The sequence below is a fragment of the Alosa alosa genome, chromosome 3, assembly GCF_017589495.1.
Source record: "Alosa alosa isolate M-15738 ecotype Scorff River chromosome 3, AALO_Geno_1.1, whole genome shotgun sequence".
Classification (NCBI taxonomy): Eukaryota; Metazoa; Chordata; class Actinopteri; order Clupeiformes; family Clupeidae; genus Alosa; species Alosa alosa.
This window is the reverse complement of record NC_063191.1, coordinates 8,390,008-8,405,330: the sequence shown is the minus strand read 5'-3', so window position 1 is coordinate 8,405,330 and position 15,323 is coordinate 8,390,008. Positions and strand designations below refer to the sequence as shown.

The following is a 15,323-nucleotide window of genomic DNA, read 5'->3' as shown; positions in this document are numbered from 1 at the left end:
TTGAATGTTAAATGATGACACCATTAAAAAGAATCAAACGTTTAGCGATCATGAAATAATACCATACATGATAAGATGTCAACAAGCAGGGAGATAATGAAGATCAGTATGTTCACTCAAACTATTTGTGCACGTAGGCTATGGAAAAGTGGGCAAATCTAGCAAGTAGGAAAGTTTAAGTGAATGACGTGAAAGTGAAAGTAAGACATTCGAAAGGCCAACGAAAGTTAAGGCTGATTTTGATAGTACAAATATTTACAAAACTTGTGCTCTAAATATCTTTGAAAGGTTATTGAAGCATTGAACTGCAATTTGGATTAACACCTGCTTTTACAAGGCGGAAGTATTTAGGCGCAGAATAGACGTGCGCTTTCAGGACCGCGGAATACATAATTAGGCGCTCTTTACGCTTCCCCTCCCATCTTTTTACGCTGAACTTCCACTTTCCCCTTGGATCATCCCATGAATGCATATGCATGACACAAATAACGCAATTACCATTTTCAGCTCCCGCGACAGGCAGTTTGCGCTTTTACATCATTGCGGCCTGTTTGTTCATATCTCGCAATGATTTTACACGCACGTTGCAAAACAAATACGCCTGAAGTGGGCGCAAAAGCGTTACATCTGGCCCTTAGTCTCACAGTTTTAGGCAACTGATATGTGGATGCAATTCATCATGTTTTCTATGTCATTAGTTAAAATAAATTTCAAAAACCTAACAACTCAAAGAATATCTATTTTGGATCATAAGAGATAATAAGATAATATTTCTATGATCGTGGTGAGTAGGCCTACTAAACAATGGCAGGGAGACATGACGTGAGGTGGATAGTTAGTGGTATCTTGAGTAGCCTATTGCAACGGCACTCATATTCTAGCAGTGGCAGAAACACTTAAGTAGGATTCGGTTCGGTTTTAAAACAAGGTTCGGCAGAATCCGAACCCCATCAAAAAGCTTAAGATTCGGCCGAATCTGAAACCGAACCTTGGATTCGGTGCACCCCTAATTGGTTTGCCTGTTTATTCTGGACTGGTTTTTGGATTCTTGACACTGCTATTGCTCTCTGATTAAGATTTTCTGGATTACGGTTTGGATTTGCTTGAATGTTCACCTCTCACATTTTTTTATTTCTACTTTTTTAATTGTTTTTATTTATCATTTATTTTATCAGGTGAGTACCATTGAGATCTTACATCTCTTCTTCAAGGGAGCCCTGGACGTGGGTTTGCATTTAACGTCTATGCTTTGGATTTTTTTGTCCTATTACTTCAAAGGAATTTCACCAAACTTTACTTGTGTTGCTCTGCATTTGAGTGACCTTCAGACTGTATCACTGTATCATTTTGCCACTTTGTCAGGTGGCCAGGGTTTAAGACCAGAATCTGACACTTGAGTCTGTATGGTATTTATTCAATTCAAATTGATTTCTTTCTTCATTCAGGGTGTCATGTGGTGAGAATGTTCATTTCATGGACAAACCTTTTTGGTTAGGACATGGTGAACAAGTTAATGGACAGTTTGGTTACACATGCACAATTAAAAGGGTGAGTGTTTCTATCTCTACCTGGTGTATTTCTGTACTGTGTGTTTTATGGTATTGAATGGATTTCTGGATATTTATATAGAGAAGGTGTATCTGAGATAATTGATTGTTGATTGATTGTGCAATGGTGTAGGCCAGGGATTTAAATTACCTGGTGGGGATATGGCAGGAGGAGGTAGAATGGTCTGAGGTGAGCAAATGAGTGAACCTGCTTATAGGCCTAATGGCTCCCACACACTTGCGTGCATTGCAGTGCTGGAGACGCATCCCGTTCACTTTACATGGGCGTACGTCATCCGTTGCCGAACTGAATTGTGGGTCCGTTGCGTCGCGTTGCTCCCGTCGCTCACGTTGAGAAGTTTAGCTGTTGCTGCACGGACGGACAGCACCGGCCAATCAAGCAAATCGACGGACGGCACCAGCCAATCAAATTACAGTTATACTTCAAGTCATTTGCATAGCTTCCGTCGGGAACACCCACTGGCATGCGTTGACAGAACGCAACTGTGTGTAGAAGCCCTAAGACTCCTAACGCTTGAAACCCATCCTGTAATTGAAGAGGATTGTCAAAGTTAATTTTGATATATTTTTGGAAGTTTAGTGATTGATTTAAAAATATTATTTAAACTTAGGGTTTTTATTTTATTTTTCCTATTTCTCCTGACTGGCGTGGTCCCTGCTACCAAGGTGGAAATAAATCCTTGCCATTTTAAAAAAAAACCTCAGCACTGTCTCCTGTACTTTCCATCGCCACAAGGCCATCCCGATCACAGTGTTGATGATATTGTGTTTATGTACAACTGGAGTGAGTTGGGAGAGAGAAAGCAAGAACACATAGGCTACTACTGGCCAAATCCTCTCCAATTGTTAGAATTGGACTCTGGGCGTTTGGGAACAGCTGAGGGAGGAGGCTACTTGAAACTGTGAGTTTTGGTCGGTGTGAGCGAGCAGACTTTCAGTTGACAGTAATTAACACCCTTTTGAACAATCTAAGCTGTGCGAACGTCAGAGGGCGGTCTACGCTGATGCATCATTAGTGAGACAGGAGGACAGCTGCATGCAATTCCTAGCAGCATAAAAATAGTGGCTGCTGCTGAAGCGTCAGCATAAGCGGCAGCCCTCGTTTCAGCCAGCCGCGGTTAAGACGGACGCGGTTAAGACAAGCAAGTTTACCTGTGCAAGTTCACCGAGCACAGGCACCGACAAAGGCAAAATGTGCCGTTCCACCATATCTGTTATCACTGGCCATTGCAGAAAACGGCATCATGCCAAAAGGGGCAGAAATCGCCTTAACCTCCAGGAACTTAAACGGTCCTCACCGACAGAAACCTCCTTCTCCATGGGCTTGTGGAACTGTCAATCCGCAGTCAACAAAACCGACTTCATAGCTGGCTATGCCAACCACCTTTCATTGGAACTCCTTGCTCTCACTGAGACTTGGATCAAACCAGAGAACACTGCCACCCCGGCTGCACTCTCCACTAACCTTACACTATCCCACACCCCTCGCCTATCTGGACGAGGGAGGCGGAACGGGCCTGCTGATCTCCAACAAATGGAAATTCACCCGCTACTGCCTTCAAACAAATATGTCTCATTCGAATTCCATGCCATCACAGTGATCGCCCCAGCAAAACTCTACGTGCTGGTCATCTACGCCCTCCAGGCCAACTAGGCGACTTTATTGACCGAACTTGACACTCTGCTATCCTCCATCCCTGAGCATGACTGTCCGCTTCTTGTTCTCGGTGATATGAACATCCACTTAGATGCCCCAGGCTCAGCGGACTTTTTGGCCCTGGTCCACTCCTTTGACCTCGAACTGGTTCAAAGCCCACCCGACTCACAAAGCTGGCAAAGAGCTTGACTTGATCTTCACTTTCGGAACTGCAGCACAGACACCCTCATGGTGGCGCCTCTCCATCTTTCTGACCACTTCTTCATCCAGTTCAGCGTCAGCCTGTCAGAACAGCCTCCGGCTCCTCAGCCGATGGTCACTTTCTGCCGCAACATCCGAACCTGTCTCCAACGCTTCTCCTCTGTGGTTGCCTCCGGTCTACCTCCACTCAACACCTTCTCCTCTCTGGAGGTTAATGAAGCCACTGACTCGGCTCTGCTCCACACTGACCTGGTGTCTAGGCGAGCTGTGCCCTCTTACCACAAGGCCAGCTCGATCCAAACATTCTCATCCATGGCTAAATGATACCCTCCGATCATGGCGCACCAAACTCAGAGCCAGCGGAGAGAAATGGCACAAATCCAAACTAGCTGGCGACCTCAAAACTACCAGACACTCCTGACCTCCTTCTCAACCAGCATCACTGCTGCTAAGACTGCTTTCTACAATGACAAAATCAACAGCTACAGACACTCGAAAACTTTTCTCAACCTTCAAATCGCTACTCAACCCTCAGCTGCCTCCTCCTCCATCCAGCCTTACTGCAGATACCCTCGCCTCATTTTTTTACAAACAAAGTGGCGGCAATCAGCAGTCAATTCTCTACATGCCCACTCAACGCATCTGACTCAGATACCGCACTCCTACAACCTCTAGGGACTGCTGGAACATCTTTTTTCAGCATTCCGCCTCTCTCGAGAGTGAAGTGTCCAGACTCCTGACATGCAGCCGTCCCTACCACATGCTTTCGCTGGACCCTATACCCTCACGAGCCTACTTCAGTCCATCAGCCCGACCATCGGCTCCAGCTATCACACATGTGATCAATGCCTCGCTAACCTCCGGCACATTTCCAACAGCGTTCAAAATGGCCGGGTAACACCGTTACTTAAAGAAAGCTTCTCTCAACCCTGCTCAAGTCGAGAACTACCGCCCTGTCTCACTACTGCCTTTCCTATCCAAAGGCATTGAGCGAGCAGTCTCCAAACAGGTCTCTGACTTCCTTTCACAGAACAACCTTCTGGATCCAAATCAGTCTGGGTTCAAAAGCGGCCACTCTACCGAAACGGCTCTGCTGTCTGTAACAGAAGCCTTAAAAGAAGCCAGGGCGACCGCTTTCGGTCATCAGTACTCATTCTGCTTGACTTATCGGCTGCCTTTGACACGGTTAATCACCGTATCCTTCTCTCTATACTGCGCTGACATGGGAATCTCCGGTTCTGCTCTCTCCTGGTTTGAATCCTACCTCACAGGGCCTTCGTTTAGCATTATCATGGCTTGGTCAGCTATCTGCACCTCACCATCTCACCACAGGGGTCCCCAGGGCTCAGTGCTGGGCCCCCTCCTCTTTGCTATCTACACCACCTCCTTGGGACAGATTATCCGTTCGCCGCGGCTTCTCATACCACTGATATGCAGGCGACACACAGCTCTATCTGTCCTTTCCACCTGGCGACCCCCCTGGTTTCAGCACGGATCTCGGATTGCCTTTCAGACATAGCTACATGGATGAAGGCACACCACCTCCAGCTGAACCTCTCAAAGACTGAACTGCTGGTCATCCCAGCTAAACCTACCATTCACCACGACATCAACATCAAATTTGACTCCCTGTCTGTTTCACCAACCAGGACTGCAAGAAATCTAGGAGTTGTTCTCGACAACCAACTAAACTTCTCAGATCATGTTGCCTCAGTTAAGCCGGTCATGCCGTTTAGCACTCTACAACATCACGGAAAAATCAGGACTTACTTGACTCAAGATGCTACCCAACTTCTGGTTCAGGCAATAGTCATCTCACGACTTCGACTACTGCAATGCCCTCCTGACAGGTCTCCCAGCCTGCGCGGTGAAACCACTTCAGATGATCCAGAGCGGCGGGCTGGTCTACAACCAACCTAAAGGGCACATGTTACCCGCTGCTCATCCAGCTACACTGGCTACCTATGGCGGCCCGCATCAAATTCAAGTCTCTAGCGGCTTGCCTACAAAGTAGTCTCGGTTCTGCTCCCACCTACTTGAATGCCCTCATACAGACTTACACTACCTCCAGACCTCGCTCCCTCTGACCGAGCGGCGTCTAGCTCTACCACCCGATGCGCTCAAGCCAATCAAACTTTTCTCATCTGTTGTTCCTCGCTGGTGAAACACACTGCCAGTTCCTACAAGGGCAGGGACATCCTTTTCCACTTTCAAAAACTCCTGAAGACCCAGCTCTTTAGAGAACATCTACTCTCATAGCAACACTTACAACAAGTCTTACTGATCCTAGCACTCACCAGCCATTTTAAACTGACAAGTAATTGTTAAAACAGCACTCACCGACCCACACTTATTCTTACTGTACTCTAAAGTTTTTTAAAACTGTCCTAAAATTGTGAGAATTGTTCTAAAACTTACTGTTTACCATGTTGTTAGTCGCTTTGGTTAAAAAAGTGTCAGCCAAATGTAATGTAATGTAATGTAATGTAATGTATGTTGTAATAAGGGCCCAGACATACTTTCGCTGACACGGCATGTAGTAAATATGGACCCATTCAAGAGAGTTCCATTATCAGCATCATAGTTGGCCCCACAAGACTTCCTTTTTAACATTCCATATGTTATCTTAATGCAGAGGAAGTAGATTGGGGCCCAAATAGAACGTTCAAGCATTGTTTTTGTTTACCTTGTTGAAAGGGTCTATACCAGCAGAGAGTTTACCCTTTTCATTTCCTCTCCTTCTGTTTCAGGACGATTTGTAGCCTCCTCCTCATTCCAGTCATTCCAGTTCCAACCAGCCTGTAAGACTGTAAAAACGGAGGACTTGGGCGAGTCTGATGCCAAGTAATTACAGAGTTGTATAATCTTTTTTAATCAATTTTCCGTCAAAGGATTCCCGGGACACTGAAAGACCGGGGAGAACGAAACTTGGTGGGCATGTAGCCCCACAAGTAGGCCCACCCATATCGATACCGCAGTACTCAATAATGTTATTGCATATCGCATGTTTTCCTAATATCATGCAGCCCTAACGTACACATACATAAAGACACACACACACATACACACAAAGACACGTAAACACACACACACACACCGCGACACGCACAAACACGCAGACAAACACATAAACACACATACACACCCTCATACATATGCAACCACACATACAAACACACCTACATACACAAACACACACACACAAAAAAACACACACAAAACACATATACACAAAAACAATCACACACTCTGCACACACTCGATTACAAACACAAAAAAAGGAACAAAGTAGGAAATGAACACAATTTGACAAGCGTGACTTATTTTTGTGGAAAACATGTACTGGACTAGACGGCGGTCATATTTTGTACCGCTCTGCGGTACATCTACAGTGTTTCCTCTAGGATTTTTTTAAGCAGTGGGGGCAGGCCATTGATTTATTTCATACTGTAGCTTGATGCTTATTTGTTTGTGACTTTAGGCTAATTATCATAATCATTCCTTTCATGTTTAATCATGCCAAAGACATGGTTAATAGCTTTAATTTTATGTAGTCTGTGTTGAATATAGCTGACAATCCCATTATTAATTATTTTTTTCTAAATACTATTTGTTTTACTATGACCATTTATAAGTTTATGCAAATTGATATGCTTTTTTATACTACTTAATGATGGTTAATACTAAATAAAGTTTGTATGTTTCATATTTTTCACCTGGATTAATAAAAAAATAGCATAGACATCTGTCTGTCATTATTGTACATTCTGTGTTTAAACCCACAAAGCCAGAGATATGAAATCATACAAATTGAATTAATTTCCATTAAAAATACTGAGAAACTTACAGTCCATTTTGACATGAAAAGATGCCTCAGTGTAGAGTGCCCATTTGCCCTGACCTGACATGTGTTTGTGTCTGAGAGTCTGACTGATCTGAGTTTTAAGATGTTGTCCTTCTGCAGCTAATCTCTGAACAGACTTGTCATGTTGCTGTATGCTGGAAGCTGTTACTTCACTGTGATCGGCACACTAATGCAACAGGCTGTCTCCTTCAATAATCCACTGCGCTTACATTGTTCTTGCGACAACAGGGCAGATTAAGGTTGTCGCCAGCTACCCATGACATCTGCAGGTGCCACAATATCAGGAGCACTGTATAACAAACAACAAAAAATACACTCTTAAAATAAATGTGTTAGAAACAACACAAATTGTCTTGTCCCTATGGACATGAAATAAATGTGTTAAAAAAAACACAACACAAGTTACCGTGGTGTCAAATCCACATTAAATAATACAAACTCAAAAGTCCGCACACTGTGGATGTATACTGCAGATGATGGCTTTAATGCACTCCGGAGCATTAGTGAAGCAAGCAAGTAAGTGAAAGCAAAGTAAGCTAAGTGAGCAAAGTAAGATAACATCCTCTGGCTGTTGTCCAGCCTTTATACCCCTTCAAGTCATCCCAGACAAGACACTCTATGTTTACAGATAACTGACCAAGTAATATATGGTACTTCACCTTTGCCCTCTCATCCTGTTATTCATACATTCTTTAGATTTTGCCATTCTTTAGGTTTTGCTTACATTTCCTGGCACCAAACCTTGTCTATGCCATTTTCTGCCAGGCCTGCTCTTTCACTTAAACCAGTCTTCCTTTCCCACACTGAACATACTACAGACTTCAGTTTCACAAAACAATATATTATATATTGTTACACAGAATAAATATACTACATAAAAGATATATAAACTAAAGGATATATTTCAATAAAAATCACGACATTACTTTCAGTACATTTGTTTTAACATGACCTATGGTCTAAAGTGGGCTAAGAACTCACAAGCAGATTAATCTGAGACACAAGCAATGGAGTGTTCTTATTTGTTCTTATGTTGTTAGCGTATGTTGTGGAAAAGCAGAACAGGCGTATGATAAACATCATGTGGAGAGGGCTTCCTAAATACACGTGTGCACACACACAAGCCTCTGTTTTTCCTAAATCAGCGGATTCACAGTGGAGACCTAATTGTTGGGGTCAGAGGTGGGTTTTAGGAAAGGCATTGAAGGAAAGGAAGAAAAATGCATCAAGTCAAACGTTGTTAGTCTTTTGTCCACTTTTTGAAAATGCTATACCATACCATATGTTGGCTAGGTTATAAAACAGACTATATGTATGAGGTGATGCCAGTAACGCGTTACTTAGTAACGCGTTAGTCTATTTTGACCACTTTTTTCGGTAATGAGTAATTCTAAGGAACTTAATACCCATTTCACATCAGACTAAAGTGGAGCCTACCCAATTGTCTCAGAATAAAACATAATGATAGTCTTGCACACTGCACTGTTTTTAACAGTGACTTTAGCATTGCTCACGGCGGGTTAAATGATTGCAAAAGACTTGTTGAGGTGAGTTTAACAAGTGTAATTTCATTTGCATATTACTCAGGTCTATACTAGATGGCTAGTTGCCAAGGCTACGTGAAAATGCCAAACTTCCAAAATCTACATATTTTACTGTCACAATTTCTATCAACAGGCCTTTCTTATTTGGTGTACTGACTAGACATTATTGAACAAACATCTGAATTTCAGTACCTAAGTAGGTTAGGTTGGGATGTCTGCTATACATTGTTGACATTAATGTTAAAATGCCAGTATAGTGAGTATTGGCAAAACCGGTTATCATTTTTGTGTTGTCGGCAGCTGAAAGTAACTAATAAAGTAACTTGTAATCAACATGTACCGTTGCCTATTCTTGGTAGACCACCAGGGAAACGCAGGCGTGCACCTGTAAAATCTTGACGATTAGATTAGATTCAACTTTATTGTCATTTAGCAGAGTACAGGTACAGAGCCAATGAAATGCAGTTGACATCCAACCAGAAGTGCAAAGAAGCATTAAATACCAAGTGCAGATTTTGTATACAATAGGGATTAATAATGTACAGTGTATAGTTGGATAAATACAGGTTTTCCATGTCTACAGAGATAAATAGAGTATGTGAGTAGGCATTTTATAACTAATATATAGGCTATAGCCTATATATGATTATGTACAGTAGATTGCACAGGTGTATGGGCATTGGGCAGGCTATGGAATATAAATATATATATATATATATATATATATATATATATATATATATATATATATATATATTTGCTATGCTAGACAGGAGGTGAGGTTTTGTTCAGCAGTGTTACAGCCTCTGGAAAGAAGCTGTACCTGAGCCTGCTGGTGCGGGAGCGCAGGCTCCTATCGCCTGCCAGACGGGAGTAGAGTAGACTGAAAAGACCATTGTTTGGGTGGGTGGCATCCTTCACAAAAGATTTGGCTTTTTTTTTACAGTGTGTATGATGTGTCGTGGATGGAGGGGAGTTCTGAGCCAATAGTCCTTTGGGCAGATTTCACTACTCTGTAGTGCCTTGCGATCAGCAGCGTTGCAGACGTACTATACAGAGATGCAGTTAGTGAATATGCCCAAGCCATAGATGGCGGTAGTGCACAGAGCTCGGGAACGCAGCCACGCATTACAATAGAAGAAGAAAAATAAGCATCCTAGCATTAGCTGCAGCCTCGGTTGCTTGTAGGTGATTTAGGTCTAAAGGAACGAATAGAGGATATTTTGCTGCCAGGGCCATGTCTGACACAGTAAGTTAAAGTGTATATTTGTTCACTAGATGTGTTGAGTAATCATATGTTGACGAAGGCTGTGGGACGGAATTTACTTAAATAAGTAGGATTATGCTAATTTACTTATTGCCTTGCCTAACGTTAGGCCACTCGTTTAGAACAACGTTAGCTAGTCAACCTGTCAGCATAATTTAATGTTAAACGTCATTACTAGTTTATCTTCTATCTAGACATTGGACTGTGCCCATTACTAACTCTATACTCATACTTTATATCACTAATTTTAACCACAAGTCTTTGTTCGTCTGTGTAACTCTGTTTAATGGTTTAGCCCACTGCTATGTGTGTTAGCTATCGCCAATGTTACACAGCGTCAAACAAAGCGTGCATGTTACTGTGTTATTGAATTACAAGCACATTCAAAATTGGCTCTGTATCACCCTACATCATTTTCACAAGTTACAGCTCAGACGCATGGAAAACGGCAATTCCCTTGCCAGATAGTTTAGTTAATTCGACATTTATGAAACTATAATCCCGCACGCATCAACGTTAAAGCTTAGCTTGCTAATGAAATGTTACCGTTATGGAGATAGGGGATTTTGTAACGTTTCACCCTATTAACATGAGCTTGACACTTTCCTCAGGAAACGAAACCATCAACAACCGATGGAGGGGACAAGAAAGACGGGGGAGAGTACATTAAACTGAAAGTAATTGGTCAGGTAGGTGGTTTAACACAAACTAGCATGTGTGCTATCGGTGGATACTCGCTGAAGAAACTACGTAAACATTGAAGTAGCCTAACATAAACTTCTTCGTTTGCATGTAGGACAACAGCGAGATTCACTTCAAAGTGAAGATGACGACATCGCTGAAGAAGTTGAAAGAGTCCTACAGTAAAAGACAGGTACGGACATTAGCCTGGTGACGTTATGTGTATATGCGAACTTTAGTAACTCAAGGTAGTCGAGAGTGGGCAGGACACTAGAACTAATTAATCCTGTTTTTCCACACCCGTTTCCTAACTGTTGTTGCAGTAACTCCAGATGAGACTCCTTGAGACAGTCTGTGAATCTTGCAAAATGCTGTTGATAAAATTGATGGGGAAAAAAAACCGTGAAATTACACCCATTACTGTTGGGGTCCTGAAGCAGCATGTTGGTTGTCCGGAATTGCATAGGGTCCTGCCTGCGCCACCATTGTTTCCTATATTTCCCATATTGTGTACTAGTTTTACTGCACACACACAAGATTTGAAAGTCATATAGGGAAGGACTTGGACTACAAGAAAAGGCAAGATATTTCGAGAAATTACGGTTTATTGGTGGTGCAGATCCATACGTGTTGGGTGAGGGAGACGCAGTTAGGGCTGCAGCTATCGATTCTTTTTGTAATCGATTAATCTAGCACTTTATCGATCGATTAATCAGATTTTTTTTTGTTGCATTTTTAAACAACCAAAACAAATAACGAAAATGACATTGCTATAAAATGATCAAGCAATTGGCACAGAGGTATTTATTCTAACTCCAACATCAGGCTACAAAACTAAGCCCATTTATTGCAATTTACCCATTTAGTGTTTATAAGTGCCTGTGCCAACAATTAAATAATGTTCAAAATGCTCTCTGTAAAATTGCAGCCTTTTATGCATGACTTAGCTGGGCGAACAAAGCTGCCCATACTATGTTGTGAAGTGCTGGGAGGGAGAAGAAGGAAAGCAATCTAATGTATTAATATGCACAACAAGTTTCATGCTGTAATCTAGACCTGACATCAAAGTAAATATCTGTTTTATGTAGATTTCTACACCTGCAGCATTTACCATTAGGCTACTAACAAATAATTTTACTATTGGGCTACTAAAAAATAATTTCTGGGGTGAGCCTATTTGCTATGGTAACCTAGCAACCTGTGTGTGTGTGTGTGTGTGTTATTGCGACACGCGGCGGTCGATGAGGGAAAATGAGGGTGCATGCATGTGTGTATAAGGGGTTCTTTTTTAGGCATACTGTCTTGCAATTGAATGTGAATAAGTCATAGACTGTATATATAGAGTTCTATATATACATATATACAAATATATATAATATATATATTTATTCTATGGAATAAGTTTACTACTTAAAAACATCAAAGCTAAACATTATATCACGACATCGCTACAAATACAGTATGTGATTTAAAATCAGCCAACATCAATGTAGGCTATAGGTTACGTAGATGATAGATAGGCTAGATAGATTGATAGATGGCCTACTTTATTGACGCTTGGTGAAACAGCATGGAGTGGATGTTTTCAGTTCAGATGCTTGTTCTTTTCCTTTTTGAGTATGTAATGATCCCAAAACTTTACTTGAAAACTTTAGACATTCTCTGCTATTTATGGACATCTTGACTCCGCCAGCGCGCCAGCGAAATTCAGAATGTATCACGATTCACGCGCTAGTGGTGTGCTTCCTGAACAACGGTCCGTGTGGAACAATCAGATCCCCTTGCCGTATAGTGCTGGCGTCATAGGAATTTACTTGAGGCTTCGAGGCAGGGTTTTTGCCTCGAGTAATTTTTGTAATCGAGTTATTCGAGTAACTCGATGAATCGTTTCAGCCCTAGACGCAGTACCAAGTCCAACCACAAGCGTCTTTCCTCTGAACTTCTGGCACCCCCCTCCCTGGTTTTTAATAACTTTGGGAAGTCGATAATATTCCAAATGTTTTTCTTGGTCTGACCTATTGGTACAACCTAAAACACGGCAATAATTAACCATTTTCCTTGTTTAAACATCTGCCCATCCATGAGTACTGTTTAAACTTGTTCTGTGCTTGTAGGGTGTACAGCCGGACATGCTGAGGTTTCTCTTTGAGGGCCAGAGAATCTTAGACCACCAAACTCCCAAAGAGGTAGACCAACATGATGCCTTATACACAAACATTACATGTGCGTTTTTGAATTCATGCTTATGTTGACTTTGCAGACTCATCCAAAGTGGCTTATAATGATAACCCTTACATCAACATTAAAATAAACATTTAAAAGTAAATTAGAATATATTTACAATAAAAGTGAAAAGACTAATAATGATGGCGAAGGCATTAGAAATAGCACGCCTTCATAACAACTATGACTGTAAGAACTCATCACTGAAAGAACTGATTAGTGTAGTGCTTTATACACCAACATTACATATGTGTTCTTTGTATTTGATGTTCTTGCTATAGTGATACACTGAACTACATTGTAATTTACTCATACATGCACAGTCAGTCACAGACACTCACACAAAGAAACCTTCACATTTCTCCTCTTCCCTCTTTTTCTTCTGCCATAGCTGGGAATGGAAGACGAAGATGTAATTGAAGTCTACCAGGAACAGACCGGGGGCTTACGGATTAATTAATCCGTCTCTGGTCGCTTTGACACACATTTCCTGTTTTATTTGTTGTTATTTTTATATATATATATTTTGATAAGTGATAGTCACACTACTCTTTTTAGTTTGGTTTGTCTGGATGACAGCGGAAAGGTGGGCTTTAGGTAACTTGGACAGTAGGGTCTTGTTTCATTACATGCCCCTTACACCCTTCCAACCCTGACGTGTGGATTTATGATCTAGCCTAGCTTAAAAGTGGACCGTGGGTCCTGCGATTAAGCTTTCACTGTTTCATTTTTGACCTCTGACCTCTTGGAATGGTTTGTGTACTGTTTGTTCTTCACCCCTGAAATCCATCAAAACCGTGCTACTTTAAGGTACACTTTCCTAGGGTGCAAGTGTGAGTGATTAAACAAGACCAGGCATCTTGAGGCAGGTTGGAGAGGAGATTTTGGAGGATATGAACTTCAGACTACCTCCTTTTGGGGTTTCTTTTCCCCACAATTTTACTAGTCAGTCTCTGAACTTGTCTCGGTCCACTGACCGCGAGTAGAATTTTGTATTTCAGCTTGAGTATACTCAAAAGTATACTGTACTCCCTCACTGAATTCTAATCAAGTCGAGTATACTTCCTCACAGTCTATGGAAAGCTGGCTATAGAGAAGCCTCCATCAAGACTCCCTGTTCCTGTTGAGTCCAAATTGCCCTACCCTAATCATGCTGATTCTGTGAATTAGTATTGTCATTGTATTTTTTTCCCCTTCCTGGTCTGGGTTTTGTTTACACTCTTTTTTTTTTTTTTGTTTGTTTTTGTAATTGTCTCCGTAGCTGATTAGGATAAATGGATGTTAACAGTAGCACACTCATCAGGGACTGTTGGCTAGACACTCACCTGTACCAGAATAATACCAGTTTAGCACCCACGTCACTTGAACCACACCCTGTCTATAAGTCTGTACATAGAAATATGTAATTAGTTTCCATTGTGGTCCTTTACGATATATTTGTGTTAAACTAATTGAATTCATAAAGACACGGATTATTTCAAATTTCATAAAGAACATAGTCTCTTGTTTTCCATTGATACTTGTAAATATACATTCCCACATTCCCAGTGGAATGTTGTGCGGCACCTCGGAAATTCTGAACTTTTGACAGGCTTCGGTTCTCTTTAGCATAGTGAAGGCTTATCATCACCGCTGTCACTACAATCAATTTGCCTCAGTAATATGTATTATAGTATACAAGAAAGTATTTTCTAAAAGCAAAAGTCAAACAATTGTTACCCATCTTGTATATTTTGTATATTCTTTCACTGTTTTATTATTTTTTACTGGATCATTACTACGTTTTGTTTAAGTTTGATTTTGTCTTAGGAAAGTATGAGAATAAGTTGTTAAGCTCTGTTTTAAGATTCTAGGTTTTTCATCTCAGGAATCAAGATTGAGTTATTCTAAAAAAAAGCAAAAAAGCAAGCTTTCTGGCTGTGATGAACCATGGTTCACTCTGGCAGCCCATAATACGTTCACTTTCTGGGTTACCATGGTGAGTCCAGCACACAGCTATAGCGGAAGTGAAAATAGTTGGAATGACTGTGGTGTACATTAGGTTAGAATACACTTTTTAAAAGAAAATAAAAATGCTGAACAGATGTATGTGTACTTTGTTTGTCAGTGTGAGGTATTTGATTGTGTGTTTGTGTGCGCGCGTAATGGTTCAGTATGATTAAATCTGAGCTATGTGTATCATGACCACACATACAGAGAGGCAGCAGGACTGACTGACAAAGACGGAAGGAAGGCAAACCCGCTATATTGACATCTGCAGGCAACCTTCATATAGATCACCATCACAGTTGGTTCTATGGATCACCATGCTTCTACA

The 15,323-nt window shown here is 41.5% G+C and overlaps 2 protein-coding genes across 5 annotated transcripts in view; both read left to right on the top strand.

Annotated features, from left to right (window-relative positions):
* Positions 1 to 6,538, top strand: part of LOC125292334 — a 75,559-nt gene extending 69,021 nt beyond the window's left edge. For all 4 annotated transcript variants that reach the window (XM_048239557.1, XM_048239559.1, XM_048239558.1 and 1 more), the window contains 2 exons: positions 1,446 to 1,548; positions 6,177 to 6,538. In XM_048239557.1, coding sequence (XP_048095514.1) covers positions 1,446 to 1,548; positions 6,177 to 6,188 — 115 coding nt within the window. In that variant the 3' untranslated portion in view covers positions 6,189 to 6,538. The remainder of the gene's footprint in view (positions 1 to 1,445; positions 1,549 to 6,176) is intronic.
* Positions 6,539 to 9,952: 3,414 nt separating this feature from the next.
* LOC125292355 (small ubiquitin-related modifier 1-like) lies at positions 9,953 to 15,090 on the top strand. The gene is made up of 5 exons (XM_048239587.1): positions 9,953 to 10,084; positions 10,714 to 10,791; positions 10,899 to 10,976; positions 12,898 to 12,969; positions 13,398 to 15,090. The coding sequence occupies exons 1-5, from the start codon at positions 10,073 to 10,075 to the stop codon at positions 13,464 to 13,466; spliced, it is 309 nt and encodes a 102-aa protein (XP_048095544.1). The 5' UTR covers positions 9,953 to 10,072; the 3' UTR covers positions 13,467 to 15,090.
* The last annotated feature ends 233 nt before the right edge of the window (positions 15,091 to 15,323 follow it).